This window comes from Lissotriton helveticus, chromosome 9, assembly GCF_964261635.1.
Source record: "Lissotriton helveticus chromosome 9, aLisHel1.1, whole genome shotgun sequence".
Classification (NCBI taxonomy): domain Eukaryota; kingdom Metazoa; phylum Chordata; class Amphibia; order Caudata; family Salamandridae; genus Lissotriton; species Lissotriton helveticus.
In genome coordinates, this window is record NC_136070.1 from 523,982,911 (window position 1) to 524,008,868 (window position 25,958).

The window sequence follows — 25,958 nt, forward strand, 5'->3', positions numbered from 1 at the left end:
CTTGGTTTTATGTGAGAGGGTGCCTTGCATGAGCTGAGCCCCTCTGCAGCTTTCGGAATCATCTCCTTATAGCTGTTCTATGATATAGCCATACCATATACTCTTAAGTGCATTATAATCCTCGCGGTTAATGTTAACTTTGGTTTGGCTTTATCAAAACATGTCGTGTAAGGTGTCAAACACTTTGGATTACTCCCCCCTCGTCAATTCTGGCAGCGGGGGTAGCATGCCACCCTTCTAGAGTGAAAATACATGTATGTTACTGCCCGGTTAAAATTAAACAGAGCCCCAGCATCACAAAATGGATGCTGCTGCCACAGACACAAGTCTCACCTCCTGCTGCTGGACGAAACTTCGGCAGGGGAGGCCTGGCCAATAGGTTTCCTGTCCAGGGAGGTGCCAGCACCTCCCCAGACAGGCAGATGTGTATTGGGACAGGGAGGGCTGCATCAGCAGATGCTTTTTGAGACACTGGCTAGGGCACACAAGGTGCTCCATGCATAGCCTGGTTCAAACCAGTTGCTGGGGCACTCCAGCCCCAGCTCTCTCGCGAAACTGGACAACGGGAAAGGTGTGTAACCACCCCCTTCCCAGGTCCACCCATAGCAGGGACCTAGGCAGGTAATCCAGCCCCTTAGCTTAGTATAAGTATAGGAGCTGTGTCCCCAGGTCTTTAGATTATCCTGAAAAGAAACTTTGATACAGAACATTTGGACCTTAGACATTCTAGTCTGACTAGAAGACTGAAGACCTCTCCCTTGTGGTCAAGGAGTGACCACCCTGTGCAAACAGGCACCACCAGTTTCTTGCCGGTCTGCTTTGTCGAAGCTCCTGCCGGAACCCGAAGACTCACCGACACAGGAACTGGAATCTCAGACTTTTCTTTATCTCCGACCCACATCCACAGCAAAGCTGAGACCCGTGGCGGACACGACAGACGTGGGACCGGACACCCTGGGCATCCTGCATTTTGCTAACTGCTCGACTGCCGAGGTACCCTCGCAGTTGTGCATTGGGGTACGGGAAGCCCCAGACCCGAGCGCCATTTGCACTGAAGCTCAGCTCTCCACACTCCACGAGTGTCGCGTGGGGCCTGCTCTTGCATTTCAGCTCGACGCGTCTTCCCGGTTCCTTGCCCGTTGGCTAGTGAGCCCCCTGAAAACTTTTCTTTTGAACTAAACTGCTTTCCTGGTTGCTCCAGGCTTGCTCCAGCTTCCCTTCAAAGGAGAAGCGCCACAGACCTTGCTGGTCTGCAACAGAGCCAATCTCGACATCCTGCGTGGGTTGCGTTTGCCAAGGCTTTTTGGGTCCAGTCCGGATACCGACACCGCAGTCAACTAGATCCTTCGTCGGACAGTTCGAATTTAGCCTGGTCATCGTCGATGCCTCCTGGACCTCGTGACTGAAGAGACACGCTCACCTTCTTCACCGTCAAGCACGCGACATCACCTGGTTCCTTCCTGGTCACTGGCTAGTGACCCAAACTCTGTCCCCTATACTTTCAGGTTCTTCACATCACTGATCCACCCTTGAATCCACCCGGACACTCTTCCTCTGGTCGCCTGCAGCACTTCTTTGCAGATCTCCAAAGACACCTATGCACCTGGCTTCCCTGGGTGAGGTAACACGAGTACTCCGGGGCTCACGTGGGTCTGGACTCTCGAAGTGTCCTAGTTTAAAAGGGTTCCATCCTAGTCCATCCGGAAGTGTCCTTAAACAGTAACTTTGTAACTTCTTTGTTTCCCATTACAAGTCAATGGTAACTCGCGAATGTGTTTAGACACTGCACGCGTCTCCCGTGGGCCTCCTACTTCCTAACCTTGGTTGTTTAATGTAGTCTCAGCGATTCTACAGGCCCTAGGCCTGCTGTCTAACTCTCACGTGGTTCTTATACCACTTCCTTAGTATATGGTTTGTGAGGCCCCCAGGGCATAACTGTATTTGTGCAACTTATCGTATGCTAATTGAGTAACTTGTGATGTACTTTGACCTCTGACCTCATAAAGAGTACAGAGGGGTTGTGTTAGAAATAAATACATATATATTTGAAATATACCTTGTGTGGTGTCCGTTCATTTGGTATTCAAGGGATTATAATTGGTAAAACAACTTGCTGCACATGCTCTCCGAAGTCTTAGCCTATGACTGCTGGTCCATGCTACCACTAGGATAGCATGTCTATAAGGTTGACTTTACAACCACCATCAATAAGGGTCGATTAGACTGGTGCAAGGTGCCCACTAGAATAGTGGACATCATATGCCAGGCTAACTTCTCACACCGTTCTTAATTCGAGTTCATAAAGTCATATGAGCAAAAGGATTATTAAAGTCCAAGTGGTTCTCTGTTCTATGTCTTTTATTCCATGTAACATCAAAAAGCACCCAGCCAACATGTGTTTCGTCACAATGCGAAATATCCTGCGACTTCTTCAGGGCTGGGACTGATACAATGGGTTGTATATAAACAAACACTGCATCATTTAGAAAAATGGGAGGAATAGTGCCTCTCATCCAAAATATGGTGAGTGTGAATTACCTGATACCGTGGAAACCCTAAACAAATCTTCCAACCGCATACAACAGTATGGTCGTTTAGACAGACCAGAAGTGCAAAAAGAAAAAAATGGCAATTGTATTTTGGTGATATGTGAAGTCCCGTACCTACTATATAGTGTGAACCATATAACCAGCAACAAAAAATGCACAGTTAATTACTTTACGATTCTAACACAGAACGCAAATTTGAAGTTACTATGTATTGTAGTGCACAATTTAGCCAAAAAGGTAGGTGTTTTATTGAAAGGAGTGCTACCTGTATTTCATATGCGATGATTCTTCTACGTCTAAGGCAATGAGATATTAAGACAAACCCTAATTAGGGGAAATTGTACGGAAAAGGGCAAGGAAGAAAAATAATACAGTAAAGTGCCTAAAAAGAAGTGATAAATGCCCTCCCCACTCTGCCAGTGATAATTCCGACCCGGCTGGTCAAATAGATAAAAGCGCTGTGGCAATGCTGTTGAATTAAGTGAGAAATGTCATTGATGGTACCTGAATAAATAAAGAGGTATAATAGAATTTAGAAGACTGCCACTCAGTTGTATACCAATAACTGTCAAAGTAATCTTAGGGATTTATCAAATGTCTATACAGCTCTTACCTAAGTAACGGTAATCTTGTGGGCAGGTTGAAATAATATATGTCAAAGAAAGCACCTAAAAGGATAACGAAGTTGTTTCGATTTAAATTTTAAAAAAAAATACCTATAGATAGTAACATTATAACTACCAGGAAGAGTAAAGGTTGCCAGTCTCTCTATGTCCTTACCTAGTTAACGGTGATGCTGCGTGGACCGTGCCGTAAAGTCAAAGAAGGGTTGGGTAGACCTCATTGTACGTTCCTCGATCTGGAAATTAGATCAGGTCCTTGTTACAAGGACATTCTAAACTATCTAATGCCGAATAGAATCGGCATTACACTTACATTTGGCGATATTGCAGGGCAGGACACTTACCCACAGCGAGTACTCTGAGGTCATCAACAGGTGCGTTCTCTGTTCCGGACCTGGATAGAGAAAGCACTAGGAAGTGACTTTTTATACAGTCACTCGTCTAGCATAACGACTAGAGCGTGTGGCTCCAGAGGGCTGAGTTGACTATTTAAAACTTTATTTGTCAATTGTGAAACTGAGCAGTCCGTAAATTGAGAGAAAGGTGTAATAAGTACTGAGTTTGAAGCGGAGTGGCGGCACCCCCTGGTTGTTAACACAGCGTAGAGCTGAGTGGGATGTGTGTAAAGAAGGGGGCATAAAATGTTTTAAATACTGGCGGAACATCTGCCAAGTGGACTGCAGATTCCACCAGCAGGAATCATCTGCAAACGCATGAATGGAGATAAATCCCTAGGATCTGTTTGCCACACAAGGATGCAAAATACTAAAGCTTTACCTGCAGACACTCTTACCCACGGTTCTTGGGCAATGCTGTATGGATCAACTGGTTGGGATATTTGCGTACCGTTTCTGCCACTAATCTCCTCTATCATAAGGAAAATGCAGCAGGCACCACTGACACTCACTCGTCGCCCCACCATGGGTGAGACCACCACAGTTAGCCTCACTACATGGTATGTCCAGCCACACACACAATGCTGCAGACTTGTGTGGACTTTCTAACTCAACGCTAGACGCTAATGCTCCATCTAGATTCCGAGTTCCCGAATCCAGCTATTTGGTTACGTGGTCTTAAAGGTCAGTGACTAACCGCTCCAAGAGGAGTGGATGAAAATGCTAAAAAACTAGAATACCAGTTGTTCAAGCAGGTTATGATGCAAAATTGAAGCAATTTGTGAATTACTGTACTTGTATCTGTGTACAGCCATTGCATGCAACACTCAAGAATATTGTTTGCTATGTACTATACTGCACTGGCAGAAATCAGAGCTAGCTTACACCTCCAGTAGTGTACATAGAGCTGCAGTAACCGCTTACCTCCAAAACAAAATTCTAATCCATTTTTGTTACCAAAGGCTTAATGAAAGGGCTTAAAAGTGTCTTTCATCTTATACCTCCCACTTATACCTTCATGGAATCTTAACTCTGTTCTTGCAAGCTCTCCTATTAAATCAGTGCACTCATGCGTGCTACAGTTTATTTCTTGGAACATGTAACTTCTTGTAGTGGACTTCCCTTTGCAGGGTCGATGAACTGCAGACCTTGACAGTTGAGAAGTTTTTCTTGAGATACACTAGTATGGGATTGTCAACCTTCTCGCTAAGGGAGTCTCTCCTATTTAAAGTCCATCAAGCTGTTGACCTACTTTCTTATCACGTCCTTAGTGTTATAGTAACGTCATGAAAAGTATATACAACAACTATCAGGATAACAAATCAACGGTTCGTCACTTTTGCACAATCTCTCCCAGGCAACCCAATTGTCATATTGCTAGGGGAATTAAGTACATATAAGTATAGTATGCTAAAACGAAACATGCCCTCTTTTCTTACGGCGCATTCCACTTGTACAAAGGAAGCCAACAAGGACTTGCTAGGCAACATACCATGTACTTGCTAAGAGGTGCAAATGTTACAAACTGTCTTGAAAAAATGTTTTCACACGTCTTCTATTCCTGCTTGCAAGCCACCATTTTAGTGAGAACGCACTGTTTTTTAGTCTGTGAAAAGCATGTCATCCATTCAAGAAGCAGCAAAAGATCTGAATTCCCGGAAATACTGGTCTCTCGTAGCTAAACTAACTGGTACAAAAAAAAAGTTACAAGCAATACCTGTTACTCCAAAGGACTGGGAAAATTATCTAACAGACTTATATAAAGCAAACCTAATTAACTTTGAGGGGAAAAACACAGAACAAGGCAGCGGAGACGTTGACCCTTATATATACAGAGTTACAGCTATCTCAGTGGAATGGAACATAAGAAAAGCAAGGAAAACAGGAGCTTCTGGTCCAGACCAGATCCCGATAAAGATCTATCAGGCAAATCCAATGGAATGGAGTAAATTGTTAACAAATCTATTTAACCATATTTTTAACACTGGTCAAATACCTATATCTTGGCAGGGAAGTACCATCATCCCAATATATAAAAAGGGAAGCAGGACAACCGCAGGAAACTATCGCCAAATCGCCTTAATGGATGCTGCTGGGAAAATATTCGCAGCAGAGGTATTACAAAGATTAAAAGAATGGGCTTTTTCATTGAACAAAATTCCCATGTTTCAAGCTGGCTTTCGGCCAAAACATTCAGTAACGGACAATATTGCTATAATACAAACAATAATAGATAAATACGTAACTGGTAAATCCCAGGCGGTATACGCGGTGTTCGTAGATTATTCAACGGCGTTTGATCGAGTAGATCGCCCTACTCTATGGTATAAACTCAAGGAACTTGGCATTCCAGATTTACTACTCCGAACTATAGTGAACCTCCACACTGATACCTGGTGCCAGGTCCAAATGGGAGGCGAACAGGGATTAACAGAAAGGATAAAAACATCTAATGGCCTAAAGCAAGGGTGTCTCTTGGCCCCACTATTATTTTCCTTATACCTCAGCGATTTACCTAAGCAATTACTTCAAGGCTCAAATCTATCCCCAAAAATTGCTAAACAAAATATACAAGTGCTACTCTACGCCGATGACATCGTGATGTTTGATCTTACTCCCTATGGTCTGCAACAATCCTTGGACATTCTTCATGATTACTCAAAAACTAACTTTTTAGTCCCCAATTTAAACAAAACAAAAATTGTGGTTTTTTCAAAGAAGAAATCTATTGTTAAATATAGATGGAGTATAGGTGGAGAGAAGATAGAAACAGTAAGCGAATATCCATACTTAGGCAGGATTCTCTCAAAAAATATCACGAATCAAAGTCATATAGAAAATCTAATGAGGAAGTCAGAGGTGCATACTGAGGCCCTCTTAAAGCTATATCAGACAACTGGGAATCGGCATTTCTCCTCTTTAATAAAAATATATAAAACAAAAATTCCTCCCGTTTTGTCATATGCAACAGAATACATTCCAATGACACAATGGTCATATATGGATCGCAAGGAGGGGAAAATTTTAAAAAGGATAATGAAAGTCTCTGACTCTACACCAGTTCAAGCATTACGTATAGAATTTTCGATCACGAGCTCCTATGCCACGGCGGTAGCAAATGTAATTAGGTGGAGCTACAATCTACTCCATGCAAAAGAGGGCACATTAAGATATCTGCTGAGTCAAGAAACGTTTGAGGATGCATCAAAAAATCAAACGTTTGTAAAAAATATGACAAATATATTTCAAATGGCAGAGATCACCCCGGAAATGCTAAAAGGCTGGACAAATGCTCAAATGAAACTTTTCTTAAAATGCTTCACTCCAAAGCTAAGCTATCAACTAGACTACCAACATTGTAAGAAATTGTCTATATACAAATCTTTTGTAGACTCCGTGGAATACAAACAAAAACAACCATATATTGGGTTTTCATTGTCACATGGCCCAAGGAGGACGATTACCTTGCTAAGACTGGGCACCTTACCCATACTAACTTACACAGTAAAATGGCAGCCAGGGGGATCCTCGATTTGTCCCCTGTGTGAGGGGGGAGACCAAACCTTAGAGCACCTGTTGTATGTATGCCCCAGTTTAAGGGTAACTACTGCACGGAAAAGATACCTCGCTCCGATCTATCAATCTTGTAGAATTACCCGAGTGAACGAACTAATGGATTTGTGTAAACAGCCTCCAAATGAATTTGTTTGCTATAACTTTTATAAATTTCTTAAATCTTTTTTAACATTGTATTGATTAAAACGTGCAATTACTTCTTAAATTTTTTTTCTTTTACCTATTGTTGTAAATGTAAATTTGTGGTCCTCTGTTGAGTACCTACACAAATAAAAACTTTTTGACTTTGATGTCATCCACAGTTACACATGGGTTTTAAAATGTTACTTACCTGTAACAATTAAAGTGCAACTCGTAGTTCTGTAGATTTACATAAACCCTTCCTGCATCTCGGGATGCTGGTTCACTTAGCAATGTGCAAAATATAATATTCCGACTTGCATAACCTCCCAGTTCAAACTTTTTACTGTTTAACATTTCCACTCTTGCACTTGCCGATGGGAGAAAAGCACAATTCTGTGTCCTGGTGAATTGTGGGTTTCAGGTGCAGATATCACTGGTCAAGAAGAGGTTTAAAGGTAGTAATGCTCTACTTTTATTTTTGGGTACAACGCTTGCACTGTTGTGTGTCTGCGCGCGTGTAACGCTGAGCTGATACACATGCAGTAACTTCTCAGTGCACAAAAGCCAAAATGACCAATGCTTTTTGTTGACTGACTCACATTTTCATCAGTGAATGCTATGTTTTTTGGTCAGCATGCAATGCTCCATGATTTTTACAGCCTAGGTCTTTCTGGAGCATGACATTCGCCAAAGGGTACGTCGTCACAACTCAGTAAGACTACTAGCACCTGATGCGTGGCTGTGGTGTGGCTGTTAAGTAGTAGCATTTTTTAATTTATAGATTCAAGTTTTGTTGACATGTACTCGTGGTGTGGGAGAAGCCTACAATCCATATTCATAAAATGTCCTACAATCCTCTAATAACTTATGTGAGAGGTTAGTGGCGTCCTATGTGTGGATTATAACTTGGAACTTGTGTCCGGGTTAACTGATATGACACTGACGACACATGTACAAAAGTTTTAGTCGTTGGAAACGGAGATTCAGGCTGTTTGCGACCGCTAACTAGCTTGACAGCATTTATCACCCTATTTTGCGAGTCTGTAACCTGTTACAGACTCACAAAATAGGGGTTTCTTGTAGCTATTAGGAAGAGGTGTACGATTGTTTTGCAACCTGAATGCGGTTGCAGAACAATCGCAGTTTACCGCCTACTTCAATAGATGGTCAGCCACTAGTAAACTGGGAGGGGGTCCCAGGGGAATACTTCCCCTTTGTGATTGTTAGTGAAAACGTTTAAGAGCAGGCAGTGATTCCACGGAGCACTGCCTACTCTTGAAAAATGAAACCAACTTTTAATTTGTGTTTTTTAAACGCAGCCCGTTTTTCTTTAAAGAAAACAGGCTGCATTTAATTATTTATTTATTAAGTTGCTTTATTTAAAAAGCAAGCACAGGCATGACAGTCTGCTGTCCCCAGCATGCCACCATCCCTGTGTTATTGCCCATTCCCAATGGGTCGCAAATAGCCTCATGACAATTGATTAGGCAGATCACCTTGGAAATTGCAAAATGTGTCTGAGACACATTAGTACATTCCTTTTGCGACTTGCAAATTGCAAGTTGCTAAAATTCGCAAATTGCAAGTCTCAAAAGGAAATGCTCGTACATGTGCCCTGAGTTCCTTGACAAAAAGGTATTTCCCTGACCAGTTGCTTTTCTCGCTGCACGGCCCCAAACTCCATTCTGTCGCCTGATCCATAGGTGTTTGTGTGTTACATGCCACAGATTTGTTTTCTTTTTTAGCAAGCATTGGAGTCCATGGCAACTACAATTGCCCAGGGCTTCTCCAGTAATCTACATTGATGTTTTCGCCCCACTCCCTCTCATCCATCATAAAGTAGAAGCCTATGCAAAGGTTGAGGAGGCACACTTTTGTCTATTCCCAGTTTCCCACCAGTACTTTCTAATTTGGATAATATTACTCCTTTAAACCTGTACTCTGTGATCTTCTGGGACTGGCTGCACTAGATTTGTTTGCCCACTGAAACCACCCTGTATTTTGCTCTGTTTATTAATTGGTTGGTGTCAAACCCCTGCACTGACATCAATTATTTTGTTTCCACGCCTGCTAAGGCAGATTCGGAGCGCCACAACCAACCTTGTTGATATTCCGAAGATTTCTAAAATGGGTTTGTGTGCAAGGTAACCAATTTCCCCACCTAAATAACAGGCTTCAAACCGTGCTACAACTGCAGAATATAATGTATGTCATGAACCCCCATAAGGTGTCTCTCTGTTCTCATGTATTCATACGCGATCCAGGACTTGGAGGCTGTTCAAGATAGATCAGGAGCATTTTCAGTTTTCTCTACTCACTTTCAGCTACACCAGCTCTTTCTCGACAGGTGTTGACCTACTAAACCACAAAAGTGCAACAAGTCAGTCATGCATGCCGACTTTACCAGGGCGTACAAACATGCAGTGTATCTATTATCTTTTTGTCTCTGACTTGGAACAAAGATATCCAAGGATAGAGATGATCGTGGGAATTGCAATGGATTTCTCTCACTCACTTAAATGATGTCTTCTACATGAATTTGCAAGAAGCAATTAGTCTTGACACCTCTTCTGAGGTAGGGCTTGATTCAACACTGGACCACCAGTGGAAGAAAGTCCCTCATTTGCAATAGTGACCCAGAGGGTAACAGAAATTCTAGAATTGCAGCTGCCTCCAGTTAAGAACAAAACAAATGTACTGACAGAAATTGTTATCTACTTCAGAGCCCTTTTACATGTTTACTATCTCCTCACTAAAACCTTGGGGCCTACTTGGTCAAACTCCTGTTCCTGCCCACTTGTAAATAGGCAGGTGGTTAAACATGAAGACCAGTTCCTGGTGACCCTGATTTTCTTACCAATCATCGTACTGGAGAGAGTGTGAAAGAGAGAGAGGGACTAGTGGTTCAGGCCTCAACCAGTAAAGTGAATCCTAACTCGTTCCTTACCACTCCTCTGGATGGGAAATCCAAAAGAGTTGAGGCTTTTGGCAGGCATATGTTTTCCTCCGCCAGTCTAGCATAGTGTTCAGTAAATGCTGTCCGTTTACTGGGTTGCTGTGCAGATAACCTGTGGGACATGGCCAGTGACATCTTACTGGCAGTCCCAGAAGACCATATTGCCTCTTTCCCTCACACAATGCGTGATGGACAAGAAACAGCCAAATGTTTTTTGCGTTGGTATAAATACTCCTGACTTGGCTAGGGAGGGTCACAGGATTTCCCAGCAATTCCTTCCTCATGGGTATAACCTTTGCTGGGTCACACCTTTTCGGTGCAATAGCAGAGAGGGAAGAAGAGTTACCGCTGTTCCTTAGGTCAGTTGACCCTCTCTGAATAGTTTCCACACCAATTCAAAAAGTTGAACGGCTGATCAGTAGGCAGAGACAGTCTCCCAACCTACTAATACATCAGTGTCACCCCAGTCCTATTGAGGCTTTGGCATGTCTGGTAGACCGCGCACAGGCCAGCAAATACATCACCATTCCGCTTCTCTGTCTGGAGTAACCTTTTTTTTGCCGAACTGAAGTAATTAAGGATAAGAAGCTAAAGCCAAGTAATTAATTGAAGCATCAGCTAATTTCTTCTCATTGGGAATGCACACCAGTAGCTGGGATTAGTGCACAATGCACCATGATCCTCCCTGGTCCAGGCCTTGCACAGCAGTACACACCCCTATTGAGGCATCCTCTTCCACAAAAGCTCCAGTCCGCAGTGGTCTGCCTCCATTCACTTAAGATGAAAAGCCAAAAACGTCTTGGAGAGAAGTTTATGGAGATAGAAAGGGATGGAGACTTTGAGCAAGAAAAGCTTTAAATCGCGCAGATCAGTAAGACTTAGTGAAAGGGACTGGTCTATGGAGTAAGTATATAGCATCTGGAAGTTAAGAAGATCTCATCAGCTCTCAGTGCTCTGTTACCGTGATGGTCATGTTCATGCTTTATGAAACACTATAAATGACGCTGATCTAAGCTCATTAGCAGCTCCAGCCTTGTATTGTCAGTCCTTGTCCCAGTACTACCAAGGGAGTTCCGAGTAGCTCCGCCCTTAAAGGTGGTATGTTAAAATTTAGTTTATAATGTGTTCATGAACAGTATAAAATGAGTTTGAAAAAGAATGCACTAATCCTACTCGGTTGCCCTCCCTGCAGTGGAAATGAATCTGTTAACCAGCAAGGGATGAAGGATAAAGCAAAATGAGTAGATGAAAATGATAGATTGTGCAGTTTGGCCTCACTCCAACCACATACCACAAACATGTTAAGAATGTGAGAAAGCACAAAACTCCTGTGCAACTTGAGATGCATGGGTTGAAGATAAAGTTTGATTATTGGTTGAATGGGATGAGTGCTAGAAATTATACAAACTCTTGTTGACCGAATGACTCATGATGATTAGTCAAAGGCAACACTGCCTGATTAACTCTCAAATTGATAATCCAAGGTAGCCAGCCGTAGAAGTGGGTAAGTGATGTATCAAATGGAATTAGTCAGAACAGGATCAACGGCCAAATATGCTGTGGGCGAGGGAGAAGAATCCATGATGACCTAGCCAAAACCATAATCGCTCTAAAAAGAAGACTAATCTATAAAATCATGTCATTATCTTCTCCTCATGTTCTTTCTCATCTTCTCTACAACAGGCTTTTTATTGTTTATTCAGCTTTATGCTTTAATATTTGGACAACAAGCCAACAGAACACTATTGAAGTTATGTTGAAAGCCGAAATCTTAGCATTCACTGAGTTTAGTCACATGGGACTAAGGTTGTGAATCTGTTTTCCCAACATAACGTTTTACTGATTATATGCATTGTTGTAAACTATATGCTTTGCAAATGGGTCTTAAGCTATCAGTCTGTTTATTTTTATCTTGTAGATGATAGGCCTAAAGTGTAGATATTTAGTGGATTTGTATATCTTATTTGGTGTTGCTTGGCGTGATTTTGAAGATTTAGCAATATGTAAATCTGTTAAATTGGCAGTAAGGAGCTGCTTTGCATGCAATTAGCGAATTATTGCTGTTTAATGGAGTGTATGAGGTAGCTTCCTATTTTTTGAATTTACGGGTTTAGTCCAGTTTGACCAAAAAAACTTCATCCTGAACACACTTACTTTCTGCACATAAATCCTCTTTAATGAGTGTCTGTTTTATTATGGTGCTTTTTGGCGTGATTTATTTTACTCTGTATGAGATTACCATTTGACTAATATTTGTGCGCTTTTTCACATGTAGGTATCTTTATGGATTTGAAGAATACTGTCGCTCTGCAAATATCCAGTTCAGGACTATACACCATAATGATCCTAAACCAGTGCTAGTTGAAGAGGTTAAAGAGGAAGAGCCAATGGAGGACAGAGTCCAAGTAGAACCTGAAATTCCCCCATTAGAAGTAAAGAAAGAAGTTGAAGAAAGTATTGACTCCAGCAGTGAAAGTGAAAAAGAGGAATTAGAATTTCGATCACCACGAGTAAGTATCACTTTTGGATCTTCCACCCTACATACAGTTTAATCTCGATTTACAAATAAAGTATTTTTCAGTCTGCATAAGCTCTTGCAGCAGTCCTCCATCTGTACAGCAGATCATGTTTTTTTTTTTTTGTGCTGCTGGTCTGTTGAATGCACCCATGGTAAAGAAAAGAAGTGTGGCTTAATGAAAATTTCAATTTGGCGCTCTTCATCGCCTTTTCCCAGTTTATACATTGCAGTACCGTTTTTCGGTAGAGTCTGGGCAGCGCATAAGCTGCTCTGCAAGGCTTGCTGTATTGAGGTATGTGTCATAGAAACTCCGCCCATTTCCCGCCCATCTTTTCAATTGGCTCCTGTTACTGTCCTTGCAAAATCGTTGCTTTTAATTTGTGAATAGGCTTAGTAGTCCCGCCTTGGTACCACCTTGTCTTCATTTGTAACCTCACATAACGACTGGACTTATTACTTGTGTTGTTACACGGTCTGTTATGTAATCGGCGAGCACTATTTTCTTTAATGATCTTTCCCCTATTTCATCCACAACCTCTCCGCACGCTTTTATATTCTTAGTAATGTATTTATTTCAATTACAGCGTGGTCCGCTTTAATTATAGCGGCTGCACCTATTTCATTATTTAATTACCAGCGTGGGCCACTTTCACTTTAGCAGTCACGCTACAGAAGCTTTCTTAAAAAATTTTTTTTTAATTCTCCTTTGGATGAAAGTGTCCCATACGCGCTTTCACTTTAATGTTGGCTGCGCCCCTTTCTTTAGACTCTGCTCACTGTAGTCTTAATACGGCAAGCAGCGCCTAAAGAAAGGAGTGCGGCCACCATTAAAGTGGCCTCACATTTGGGAGAGATCGCTATTGGCATTAGAAATAACAATGCCTTTTGTATATGTGTTGCTTTTAAAAACATATCAATAAAAGGCATTGTCATTTTCAATGTCAATAGCTTAATCGCTCCCAAACGCGAGACATATTTCATTGAAAATGCTTGTTTTAGTTTGTGTTATCAAGTAGTCAGTGGCTGGGTGGCTTTAACATTGTACAGTATAGTAGTAATTTTAGATTTTTATTTTTAGGTTGAGCCTAGCGCAGCGTGCATGCGCTGCTCTAGGAGAAGGCTTCTCTTAATCACTTCAGACTTTCTGCAAACTCATGTGTGTGGTGTTTGAATTTTCCACACATGCTATTGGCCTTTGCTTGTGGCTTTCAAAAATGAAAGCACACAATTGGCCAAAGGCGGCTGCATGTCCCACCTTTTCTGAAAATGTTTACTCCCACAGCCTTTAGCTGTTAGGAGCGAGCAGCGGCGCGCAGCGTGCCATCTGTTGTGGGTCATGTTTAATTTCAAGACCTTGCAGCTTTTCTTACAAGGCACGTCCCCTCCACCCCGGCCAAGGGACAGACCCCATTGCCACAGAGTACGCACTTCTTTTTCCAGCACTCTATTTTCATCTAAGTCCGCACTCTCATCCTGCACCATCATCTTTGTATTAGTAGGTTATTGTTAAGACATTTGCTGTACTCTCTAGTTGGCCTCTATATTCGCCTCTTTTTCGGTATCATCTTAAAAATTGACCGCACCTTTTAACATAAGCGTATTTTCACCACGCGTGCTTCCTTTCACACCTGCGCAGCTGTGGTGCGTGCTACCTTTGACATCTCTGAATAGTGCACAGCTGTGGTGTGTGTTTCCTTTCCCCGCATTGCTTTTAGTGCTCGCTCAATCCACGGGCGTAACGCAGGCCCCTGCTGGGGTCTTAATTTGAGCCGGTGTCTGCTGGTGCGCACATGGGCACTTAATTATTAGCACTTGCTTTTTGTGCGTGCTTACTGGCACCGGCTGCTAAATAATGCCTCTGCTTAGCTGAGGTGCGTGCTACCTTTCACATTTCTGCCCAGTGTACATCTCTGCCCAGTGTGGTGTGTGCTTCCTTTCCCTCATTGTACAGTACACAGCTTAAAAATTGACTGCACCTTTTAACATTCACGTTTTTTCAGCACCGTGGTGCGTGCTTCCTTTCACACCTCTGCGCAGCTGTGGTGTGTGCTACCTTTGACATCTCTGCACAGTGCACAGCGGTGGTGCGCGCTTCATTTCCCCCAATTGCACCGTACACAGCTGTGGCGAGTGCTTCCTTTCATCCCACTGCACAGTAGTGGCGCGTGCTTCTTTTCACAACACTGCACAGTGCAGATACCGGGTGTGTGCCTCCTTTCACCCAGTGCACAGCTGTGGTGAGTTGTTCCTTCACCCTACTGCATGTGACCCCTCCATCACACCCACGTGGTTCTCTCGTTTTCTGTTTAATAAACAAATTCCACTCGCGGTTGCCTTGGTTTGCGATGTTAGCATTTGTGTACTCACTGGACCTCGCAGCTTTTCCTCCACCCCGGCCAAGGGACAGACCCCACCGCCATAAGCTGGATTATAAAGCACCCTGGCAGACGCACCAAGGCGCTGGACCTTGCACCTTTCCTTTCAAGGCTTGTCATCTCCACCACAGCCGAGGGACAAACTCATCCGCCACAAGCTGCTGTGATAGTATGATATTATTATTACTTTTTATTATTCCTAGCAACTTTGGCATTGACATTATTGCCCTTTATTACGCTATTTGTTAGTTTTTAAATCCTCAGCAGCAACATTTGTGGCCCTGTGCTGCCCAGACAGGAAGCACACCAGTACCGCCACTGTAAGAGGAGGCAGACCCATCACCCCTCCAACACTTCAACAGACGGCTCTGCAGTAAACAGTCTGTGTATTTCTTATTGCTGCAATTTATCTCCAGTCACTGGCTCCTCACCGGCCCACTTCACTCTTCCCCCTCTCTTCCCCCTCTCTCCCTCCTACTGTCTTCCTCCCCGAGATTGGTGCAACAGACGAAAGTGTTTAGGCTCTGTTAATCTGCAGGAACGTTAATACCCTTAACAGTCCCACGCTGCCACCATTATTTTATTTTTCAGCTACACTGATTATATTGATATGCCAAAGCCATCCAAACATCCAACAAGGTGCCTACTGTACAAAATAAAGGACACAGAGAATTAAAAGATGTTTTGTTTTTGGGAATACTGTTAAATAAAGAGTTTTACGTGGGAGGCCTGCACACGGGGACAGTTCAGAAAGCCAGCGCATTTCACTCTACAGGAGGCCTACAGATCAGCCGCTGCTTACCAGGCGTCCCTTGTATTGCAGCTCCTTTGAGTGTGTTTGTTTGTAGTAGTAGTCCAGGCTTTTGGGGCTCGCTCGATCCAGTTGCGTAACGCAGGCCCTTGCTGGGGTCTTAATTTGAGCCTGTGTCTGCTGGTGCGCACAAGGGCACTTAATTATTAGCAATTTCTTTTTGTGCGTGCTTGCTGGCACCGGCTGCTAAATAATGCCTCTGCATAGCTGTGGTGCGTGCTACCCTTGACATGTCTCTACAGTGCACAGCTGGGGTGCGTGCTTCCTTTCCCCCATTGCACAGTACACAGCATCCTCTCTGCATTAGCACAGCACCATCTCCACATCAGTGCACCACCAGCAGTGCAACACCAGCACAGCATCTGCACAGCCCCACAGCAGCAGCAATTCAGAACCAACACAGCACCACTTCAGCATCAATACAGCAACACCTCAACACAGAACAAAAACAAAATCACTTGGCCCCACATAAGCACCAGTTCAGCTACACAACATCGGCATAAATCACCACCACAACATCACTCAGTACCACCTATATCATTCAGCATCACATAAGCATCACCTCGGAACCAGCACAACACCACTTAAGCATCACCTCAATATCATTCCGAATCACTTGAGCATCACCTCGGCCACTACTCACAACCACCTCAGCATCACTCCACACCACTTCAGTTTGTCATAAAAAATTGACATCTATTAATTCTACACAATTAACTCTCCACTACTCCTATCTAATTAAAAATATTATATCTGATAGGGACATCTAGCTGCAGATTCCTTAACTGAGAATATCCACAGGCATCCGACTGGATCCGGAAAACTTTCTGCAGCAGCACCTCTGCGCGCCGATGGGGCGGCTCCGCCCTGACGTCGTCCGGAGCCATATTTGCCCACGGCGCACTGACGTCAGTTTTTTTTCTTTTCCACTTCCTAGAACGGGTCCATGAAAACCAGCGGTTCCTTAACCTGTTTTTCAGCCTTTTTTGCGACGTCTTCTGTGTCGCGTAACAGTGTGTGATGCCTTCAGGCTTTAAGGCGTGTGAGACCTGCAAAGGTCTGTCACGGATCCACACGTGATTTGTATGTGCTGCCTGGGGGTGCACCACGACTCCGAGTGCGACGGCTGTCAACAGATGAAACCTAAGTCCCTCTAGGAGCATCTTATGAAGCTGCTGGCCGCCCGGATGTCCGGTCCTGCGCCTTCACGCCGCTGATCTCCCTCTAGGGATCGGGCCTCTAGGGATCGGGCCCGCTCACGGGCCGTTCCCGCGGAAGCCGTTCAGAGACGGGTAAGCACAAACGTAAGTCGTGGAGATCGTCCTCCCGGTAGTGTGAGGTTGGGGCCCGCTGCTCTTGGTGCCCAGCAGTCGTTTCCTCCATACCCACCCTTCCCAGGTGTTGGAGCGACACGGAGCCAAATGGAGGCTTATTCAAAGGCTCGCCAGTCTTTCTTTGGGTTACCTCCTCTCCCTGGTGCGCCTACGGGTCCCACAGAGGAAGAAGGTTCTCATGCCGGGTCTTCGCTGGCGGAATCGTCCTCTGCGCCGGCTGAGTGCATCGATTCGGGACACGGCCCGGAGGGGCATCCCAGTCGTCCGTCTAGCCCGCCCGTCCAGTCACCGCATAGCCCCATGCGGCTTCCGGCGCTGGCGTCGACTGCGGCACCGAGTTCGATGCCCTGTCGAACTCTTTCCTCCCCACCGGTGGAGGTAGAGTCGCCGTCCATCCATGCCCGGCTCTACTCTCCTCTGGAGGTTCTCGACGTCCAGCTGACGCCGGTGCCGGCGGCTCCTCTATTGCAGGAGGATGAGCTCCCATTGGGCTCACCAACCCCAGGGTCGTTTCACAGCCCCTTGGTGCAGGTGCCTAGTGTTCCTTGGCCTTCGGATCAACCCCAGGCTGCTCCGCCTTTAATTTCTAGTGGTCGGTGGTTGGGTTAGCTTTCAACCGTCCCCAACCGATGGTTTCTTGTCGCCTCCCAGGCCTGCGACAGAGGCTAGTGCGGCCTTCGCGAGAGCTATTCGCAGGGCTGCAGATATTCTCCGCTTGCAGCCCCTTGGGGTTTCCCTACCCACTGATCCTTTGGATCTACTCCACATGGAGCCTGTTTTGATATCCTGCTTGATACCTGGGCACGGCCCTCCTATGGTGACCCTGTGGATAGAGACTTTGCTCGCCGGCATTGCCCGGCCCCAGACGATCCGTACTGTTTGTTCCTTCACCCTAGGGCTCAGGGTGTAGTTATCCAGGTGGCTTTCGCCTTGCAGCCTACATTCGTTCTGCCATTGCTCCCTCCCACTAGGGAGTCTTGCGGGCTGGAGACATGTGGGCGCAACATTTTTGCCTCTGCCAGTTCGGGCATCCGTGCCTTAAACACGTCTTGCGTGTTAGCACGTGCTTCCTTTGCCCTTTGGGACTTGGTTGAGCCCTTTTCCTTCTCTCCCAGAAGGACCCCGAGCTGACCATCATCATCATCATCTTCTTGATTGGCCGGGGTTGGCACAATATTCCATTCCTTCGGCCCTGGACGCTACCGACTGTTAGTAGAGCAATGGCCCGGTCGGTTGCTTTGTGCTGCCATGCATGGCTGCGCGATAGACGTTTCGCTGAAAAAGTTCGGCACGCTTTGAGGGATCTGCCGGTCAATGGTGTGGACCTTTTTGATTGTCGTTCTGCTTCAGCGGTCTCCCGCCTCATGTCTGGTCTCCTGTGATTATCTGGCCCTTGCGTCTTTCTCGTCTTTGTGACCTGTCTTTCTCACATGTTGTGTGACTTTCTGTTGCTTTTTTTGATAGGCAGCGTTGCCTTCTTTGTTTTGGACCCTGGGTTCATGAGGTAATACCCAGATTGTCAGGGCGGATGCTCCGCCATTTTGCCTTGGTTGGTATAGCTGGTCGGCTGGTTCTACCTTCTTTGAAGTCCTCTGTCTGTGAGCTTTGCTCCAGAGGAGGCCCCCTTGCCGGGGTTCAAGACTAACCCTATGTGGGGTATTTGATGGCTGTTGTGTAGCTGCCTTCCTACGAGGAAGGCTTGGTACGCTCCTATGGAGTGTTTCTAACAGAAGATCTTCTTTGGATCAATCTGTCTTCTCTTTCTGTTGTATGCGACCCACAGGTTGGCGTCGCTCTATAGCACTTTCACTTAGGGTTCTCGTCTACGGTTGTCCGTAGTACTTCGAGGCTCAGTATAGGTTCCTTACTGTGAGTCTTATGCCTCGCCTGTCTTTCCCAGGTGCGTTTTCAGCATCGTTGTGCTCCTCTTTGTCCATGTTGGCTGCTCTTTTTGTCAGCCACTGTCCCTTGGGGCCCTTGTTCTGTTCTGTTCAGGCACAGTTCTTCCACGGCTGACGCCCTGAAATCGTTGGCGCCAGGGCAGAGCCGCTGTGCAGCACGCTTCTTTAGTGTTTGCGCATACTTGGAGTGCACCCTGGTATGATTCACTATCATAGCGTGTTTGTGTTCTTTCTTCCGCTTCTTACCCTCCCCTCTTCGGGATGGGTAATAGTTTCACGTACTTCAGCTCTGCCTGGACTTATTCTTGAAGTTGGAGTCTTCGCTATGTATGTCTATTCTGTACATTTCCTTGTGCCCTCCATTTCTGGGCACTTTCCCAACAGGAATTTTTTCTCTTTCCCTGTTGCTTCTGCACAGGAGTTTTCCACACTCCCGCTTTGGGTTCCTGCTGTCACACTCTCAAGGCGAGTGTTCTCTTCAAGATACTCGCTTCTTGGGTCCCTGGCCCATTAGGTTGGTCCTGACTGTTCCCACTATCATGTCTGGCTCCATCTCCTCATCTGTCTAGCGGAGGACCGTGGCTCCTCCCGGGCGGGTGGCTGATGTCGCTTACGGGTCTGGAAATTGTTCTGTCTAATTCTACTCACATGACTGTTGGTACTTTTGGCGTACCCTAGTTGTTTATTGTGTAACACATATTTTTTTTCGTATATCTTCATCTATATATGCTCTGTGCTCTTCACACAGCAGAGTCGCGCAGGCAACGTTCCTTCCTGCGGTATCCGTGGTCTTCGCCCGGTCTGCTCATACTACGAGCTCTTGTGTGGGTGTCCAGCTTGCCTGATAACACTTTTTGCAGGTTGCCATCTTACTAATGCGTCCTTCGCATCTGGGCTGCTCGCGCTACCCGACAGGTTTTTTTTTTTCCTGTACTTCGTCTGGTTCTAGTGTCCACACGGTATGCTTGTGTGTTCCTGTCTTCCACTTGACTATCATACCTACTGTAGTCCTGTTTTGGGTGCTTCTGCTTGTTGCTGTCAGCCCTCTCTCATGTCTTGTGAAAGAGGGACTGTGTATCGGAGTGTCTTTTTGTTTTTGGTACTACCAGCCCTTTCTGGCCATGGGTCGGCATCCTGCCTATCCTGCACCACGTATTTTGGCTGCTACGGGTCCGACAGTGCTTTTTTCCACGGTTGTGCATACTGAACCGGTATGCGCTGACTCTGTCATACCAGTTTATCATCTCTGTGAGTTTTATTTACAGTCGACACATCGAATCCTGCGAATCAATCACCCTAGGCTCAGTTCCTCTTCTTTGTGAAGCCATGAACACTCCCTTCGTCACTGACACATCTAGCTTATGCTTGCTTTCTCTCACCCGGCATACATACGAGGGTTTTCGTGCTGTTCTTTGACTGCTTCTGTTGCCTTTGCCTCCCATTGTGGTCTGGTGTTCCTGCGCAGGTTTTGCAGTCCCCACTGTGTTTCGTCACCTTGTTGACGGCTAAGTTCTCTCGGGAACTTCATGGGGTTCAATCGCAGACCCGCCTCCTCTAGGGGTATGGCTCTAGTATCTTTTCGAAGTTAAGGAATCTGCGGCTAGATGTCTCTATCAGATGGACGAGTTATTTACCTTCAGTAGCGATGCGTCTGTTAGAGACACAGTCTAACTGCATATTCCTTAATGGCCGCCTGTCCTCCCTTTTCTGCGAGGACCTTTTCAGGTTGGGCTTCCTACATTCGCCTCCCTCTGGGTGGCTTTGTACTTCGGCGGGGTAACATCTTTCACTCTTACACCAAATGCTTCATTCTGTTTTGCTTGCTCTACTCTGCCCTTGTTGTGATTGGGCGGTATGTTCATGTGTCTTTGTACATCCCTACGCCCTGGGTTGTCCAGTGTGGGATCTACTCATTCCACCCCTCCCCACCCCTGCTACCCACTTCTCAATCACCTTGGGGTCTCTTACCTCCCCTGCGGTACATTGGTTTGAAGTCTATTGTCTCTGCCTCGGTCTATAGGTCTCCTACTGGGGATACGACTTTCCTTTCTGGTGCAGTCTTGTGATGGATTGTCTTTAGTCATGTGTTCCGGACTTGTTGTCCTTCAGTTATACATTGTGGTTGCAGACTTTGTCGTCTGCCATGATGGTTTTCACATTTTCTTCTACCTCTGGGGGAGGTTTAGCCTTCACTTTTACAGGGTTCCTTCTCAGAGTGGTGCTCTGCTCTTTCCCTTGACTAGTTTTCAAAATGCAGTGCTTGGCACTGTCCTTTATGGTGCTGTTTTTTCACCATTCCATTTTTTTCTTTTTCATCTTTTTCGCACACTTCCCATATTCTCACAGCTTTTGGTGGTGGCTCCTCGTTGTGGCGCGGAAAAGTTTCTCAGACAAAAACTGACGTCAGCTGGGGGGGCATATATGGTTCCACTGATGTCACATCCGTGGACGACTTCAGGGCGGAGCTGTGTGGCGCCACCGCGCAGAGGTGCTGCTGCAGAAAGTTTTCCAGATCCAGTCTGACATCTGGGGATATTCTAAGTTAAGGAATCTGCGGCCAGACTGTGTCTCTACCAGATACATCGTTACCGAAGGTAAGTAACTCGTCCTTCACAACATCCACCCTCCCGTTGTTTATATCTCACACCTAACAATAAAACTTTAACAAAAATGAATTACAACAAGCAAGGAACAATTGACAGCATTGCATAAACAAATAAACTAGAACACGATTTTTTTTAATTAATTTTGGTTTTTAGTACAATACTTCAGTTGTATATAATGTTTTTTCGGTTAGATATAAGGTGACAAATATAACACTTTTTTATTATAACTTCAACATGCTGCACAACATTCACAATGCTCTACAACACACATTAAAAACGTTAACAAAGCCAATAGCTCTGTCTAAACACTTATAACTCCCCAAAGGTGAGACCTATTGGCTATGCCAATACTTGTTTCTTTAATTCACTTTACACCACAAGCTTTTTTTGCCAATTGCTCCACAAGCAATTTATCCAGATCATCCACTTGGTTAGATCTTTTTTTGAGGTCTCGCGTACATACATCTTAGATTGTGTTTAGTCAAAAATATCAAAAGACCTATTGTGTACAATATCAATACTCCAAGTTGTCTTTGGGTCAGCCCATTGCTTATCATTGGTTGGCTATCATGGCTATCATTTTCTTACTTCTCATTCAATAGATGTGATTCCTTTTCTAGTTTAAACCCCTACCCTGGTGCAAAGATGTTTTACATTGTTTTGGAATTGCAAGAAGCAAAAGGATACATCTCATGCAGTCAAGGAACTGCTTGTGTTTTTTAATTTTAGTTTTACCACTACTTTGGACATATCTTGCATATCTTTTTCATTAATATGTAGGCTTGTTTTGTTTTACCTTTGTGCCCTCGCTTTTGTGCTATGTGTTCTATCGCCCTACGACTGCGACTGCCACCCATTGTTTTTTTTACATTGCTTTTTAGCCTCCTCACTAGTTCCTCCATTGCTCAGCCTTCCTGTCCTGTTCCTCCATTGCCTTTTATCCTCCCAACCCCATCTTCCTACTCGGACCCTTCCTGCTTTTTATTTTTCGAAATTATTTTTTTTACATATGTTTTAGTCATTTTGATAAACTGACTTTATTGAGTTTTGCAGTTAAAATTTAAAAAGATCTATGTAACATATCGGAGAACCAATGCAGCATATGACCACTTACAAGCTATGAAATTATGTGATATGACCTAGAGCAACACCAGTTTGATGCTCCTGAATTGTAACCCTAGGGTAATTATCTGAGCCATTTACACCCCATACTCGACCATGTTTCAGGGGACAACCGGGCTTCATGGACTGTTATTTTGCAAGAGCCCAGCAGCTGCACAACGCCTTTCATTTTTCCGTTCTTATCTTTTTGTTGTTGTAATTTAATTAACATTTAAAAAATGGTCATTGGTGATCTTGCAACAGTAAATAAAAAAATAAAATCCAAAATGACTGCTGGTATGCATGTGTCGCGACAAGCTCATACACTGGTGCCCCCCATAAAAAGGTATTTGTTTCAGAAAAAGTTTTGAAAAGGCTGCTTGTGCATATTTATGTCATGGTGCACAGATTGTATTTGTGTGATTTAAGGAGGCGGCAAAAGAGCTTCTGTAGTTTGGCTCATACTTTCTAATAAAAATGTATTTTTTGTTTTCTTAACCTTATTGGCATCGTTTGACTATGCACAAACATTTTTAATAAAATGCCATCCACTTTGGGTTGCTCGTGGCAAGTCTCATACAGATCTGTCAAGCAGGGGGCCAATAAAAAAGAGAAGGGCCAAAAGTACTGTTTCTTATTTTATTTTCTGTATGATTCATTGCTCCTCAATAACAGAAAAAAACTGTTAAACTGACTTATACCAAATTTGTCATGAAGGTAGACTTTTACTCAGTCATTTTGCTTCATTCCATATAAATCTGTTTAATAGTTTTCAGAAACTGTGCGTTTTAAAAAGGTCGTGGGTTGGATATGAATAGGTTATATTCTATTATATCTCTGCCACCTTTGATACGGTGCCTCATCATTTTGCTTGCTCGACTCTCAAGTGTTGGGATCTCTGGCCAGGCCTGGGATTGGCTCAAATCCTTTCTAGAGGACAGGACCCAACATGTATGGCAGCCCCCGTTCTTCTCGGTCCCCAGACAGGTGACTATGGGAGTGTCACAGGGGTCTACTTTGAGCCCCCAGCTCATTAACATCTACGTCACTCCTCTGATTTACCTGGCAGAGGAGCTGGGAGCGAAGATCCTTTCCCCCGCATTTTTGGGAAACTATTGGCCTACTGATTACCCCCTGCCCAACTCTGTTGGCAACCCTGTTAAGAACCTAGGGGTTTTGTTCAGTGAAGACCTCCGATTTTCTATGCAGATTAAAAAAACTGGCGGGAGTGTGCTTTGGCACGCTAAAATCTCTTAAAGTTTTTTCCCCTGCTGACCCGACCAGCTAAGGAAATGGTGACCCATACTCTTATTCTATCACGTATCGACTGTGCCAATTCCTTATACATTGGCCTGCCCGGTTACCATGTTAGAAGACTGCAAACTATACAGAACGCGGCAGCAAGGGTTTTGCTTGGTATCCCAGGAAGATCAAGCATGAAGCAACATATCCGGGATCTTCATTGGCTTCCTGTGGCCCGTTGGGTTCAGTTCAAAGCTCTCACTTTGGTACATGGAGCTCTGCATGGCGCTGGCCCAATCTATCTTCGGAGACGTTTCTCCTTCTATGTTCCACGAAGGCAGTTGCGCTCCGCTGCTCACCGTTTGGTAGTCATTCCCCGTTTCCACCTCAACCGGATGGGAGGCAGCTCCCTTTCTTTTAAGGCGACTGAAGCCTGGAATTCCCTTCCGATAGAACTGCGCTACATTCAAGACACTAGAGTGTTTAAAAAACATCTTAAAATTCTGCTTTTCAACTAATTCCTGTTCTCTTTGTTTCCTCCACCTCCTTCTACTAGCATTTTGCACCGGGACACTCCTGAGTAGCTGTGCGCGTTATAAATGTGGTATAACATATTTTAAAGCTATGTAGACAGTTAATTTGCAACCTAGCTCCAAAAATGTCATTGGCATGGGAGATTTTCCTTCCCATCTGCTATTGTCGGTTTACAAATGCAGAGTCTGAGCCGCAAAATCAAAACAACCTGATTGGCTCACCGTAACATTGGGGAAAATGTTACACCTGCCATTACATGACATGGGGACTCTGTCTATGCAGCCTGCGAGAAATTTGAAATTCCACTATGGGACTAGTAAATAGTGCAAGACCATACAAAGTAAAACATTTTGGTGTCCGAGCTGCCCACAAATCTTTACAAAGGGTCTGACTCATGTAAGACTTCAGGATTGCACGTTTACCCTCATCTTGATAAATTGTTAAGAAATGCTTCTTCATAACATATGATTCAGTGAGCAGTTTTGATATGTTTGTCCTGTATAGTATTGTATTTTGTATATATTTTGTTTGAAATCTCTGCTGTGATGGCATTGAAAAATCAATGCATTTTTACCCAGGCACAATACATGTTCGATTCAGAAATGACAGCTAAGGTTGTATAAGTGAAATGCTCCCCTTATAAGCATAATTCAACAGTAGCCAAGTGAAGACTCCCAAGCCACCAAAGAATTACTGAATTCCAGAAGAAACTGCAGGAGTAAAGTGCAGTTGGAAAACAATTCTGCTGAACAAATAAAATATTTAAGATTCATAAACACCTGAATCTCCTGCCCCCACCATCAGTAGAATAGTGTCCAAAGATGTAATCCTCATAATTAAAATGCAAAGCTGGGCAAATACCACCTTTGCAGTTGCATTGTCTCCCAAGACATTCATGGTGCATCTACAAAAACCAACTATCTCCACCACTGAGCTATTGGTAGTTATTTCTAAGATCCCTCAGAAGACAATCCAGTCACCTGCATAAAACGCTGAAAAAGTAAGTATACCGATGACCAAGAAATATACACACTCTTGTATTAGCATCAAAAAGGTCTTCATTGGGGCCTCCTTAACCAGCAAATATTGCCACACCAACTCAAGAGACTTGTCACCCCACTCCTTGAAAATTCCCCTTATACGAAGATCACCATGACCAACATCAGAATATCATTGATTTTGCAGCGTGAATCTTTCTGGATTCACTATGCTGTGCATTATTCCGCAGTCTAGTGGTTGGGTCCGGAATCGAAGTCTTTTCTTTCTTTTTTTTTTTTTTTTTTTTTCTGCAGCCCAGGTGGGTGTCGACGTCCC

At 44.4% G+C, this 25,958-nt stretch overlaps 1 protein-coding gene across 1 annotated transcript in view; it reads left to right on the forward strand.

Moving 5' to 3' along the window:
- Nucleotides 1–25,958, forward strand: part of ARID4A (AT-rich interaction domain 4A) — a 293,578-nt gene that overhangs the window by 184,310 nt on the left and 83,310 nt on the right. Inside the window, exon 15 of the mRNA XM_078660374.1 lies at nt 12,498–12,732. Coding sequence (XP_078516500.1) covers nt 12,498–12,732 — 235 coding nt within the window. The remainder of the gene's footprint in view (nt 1–12,497; nt 12,733–25,958) is intronic.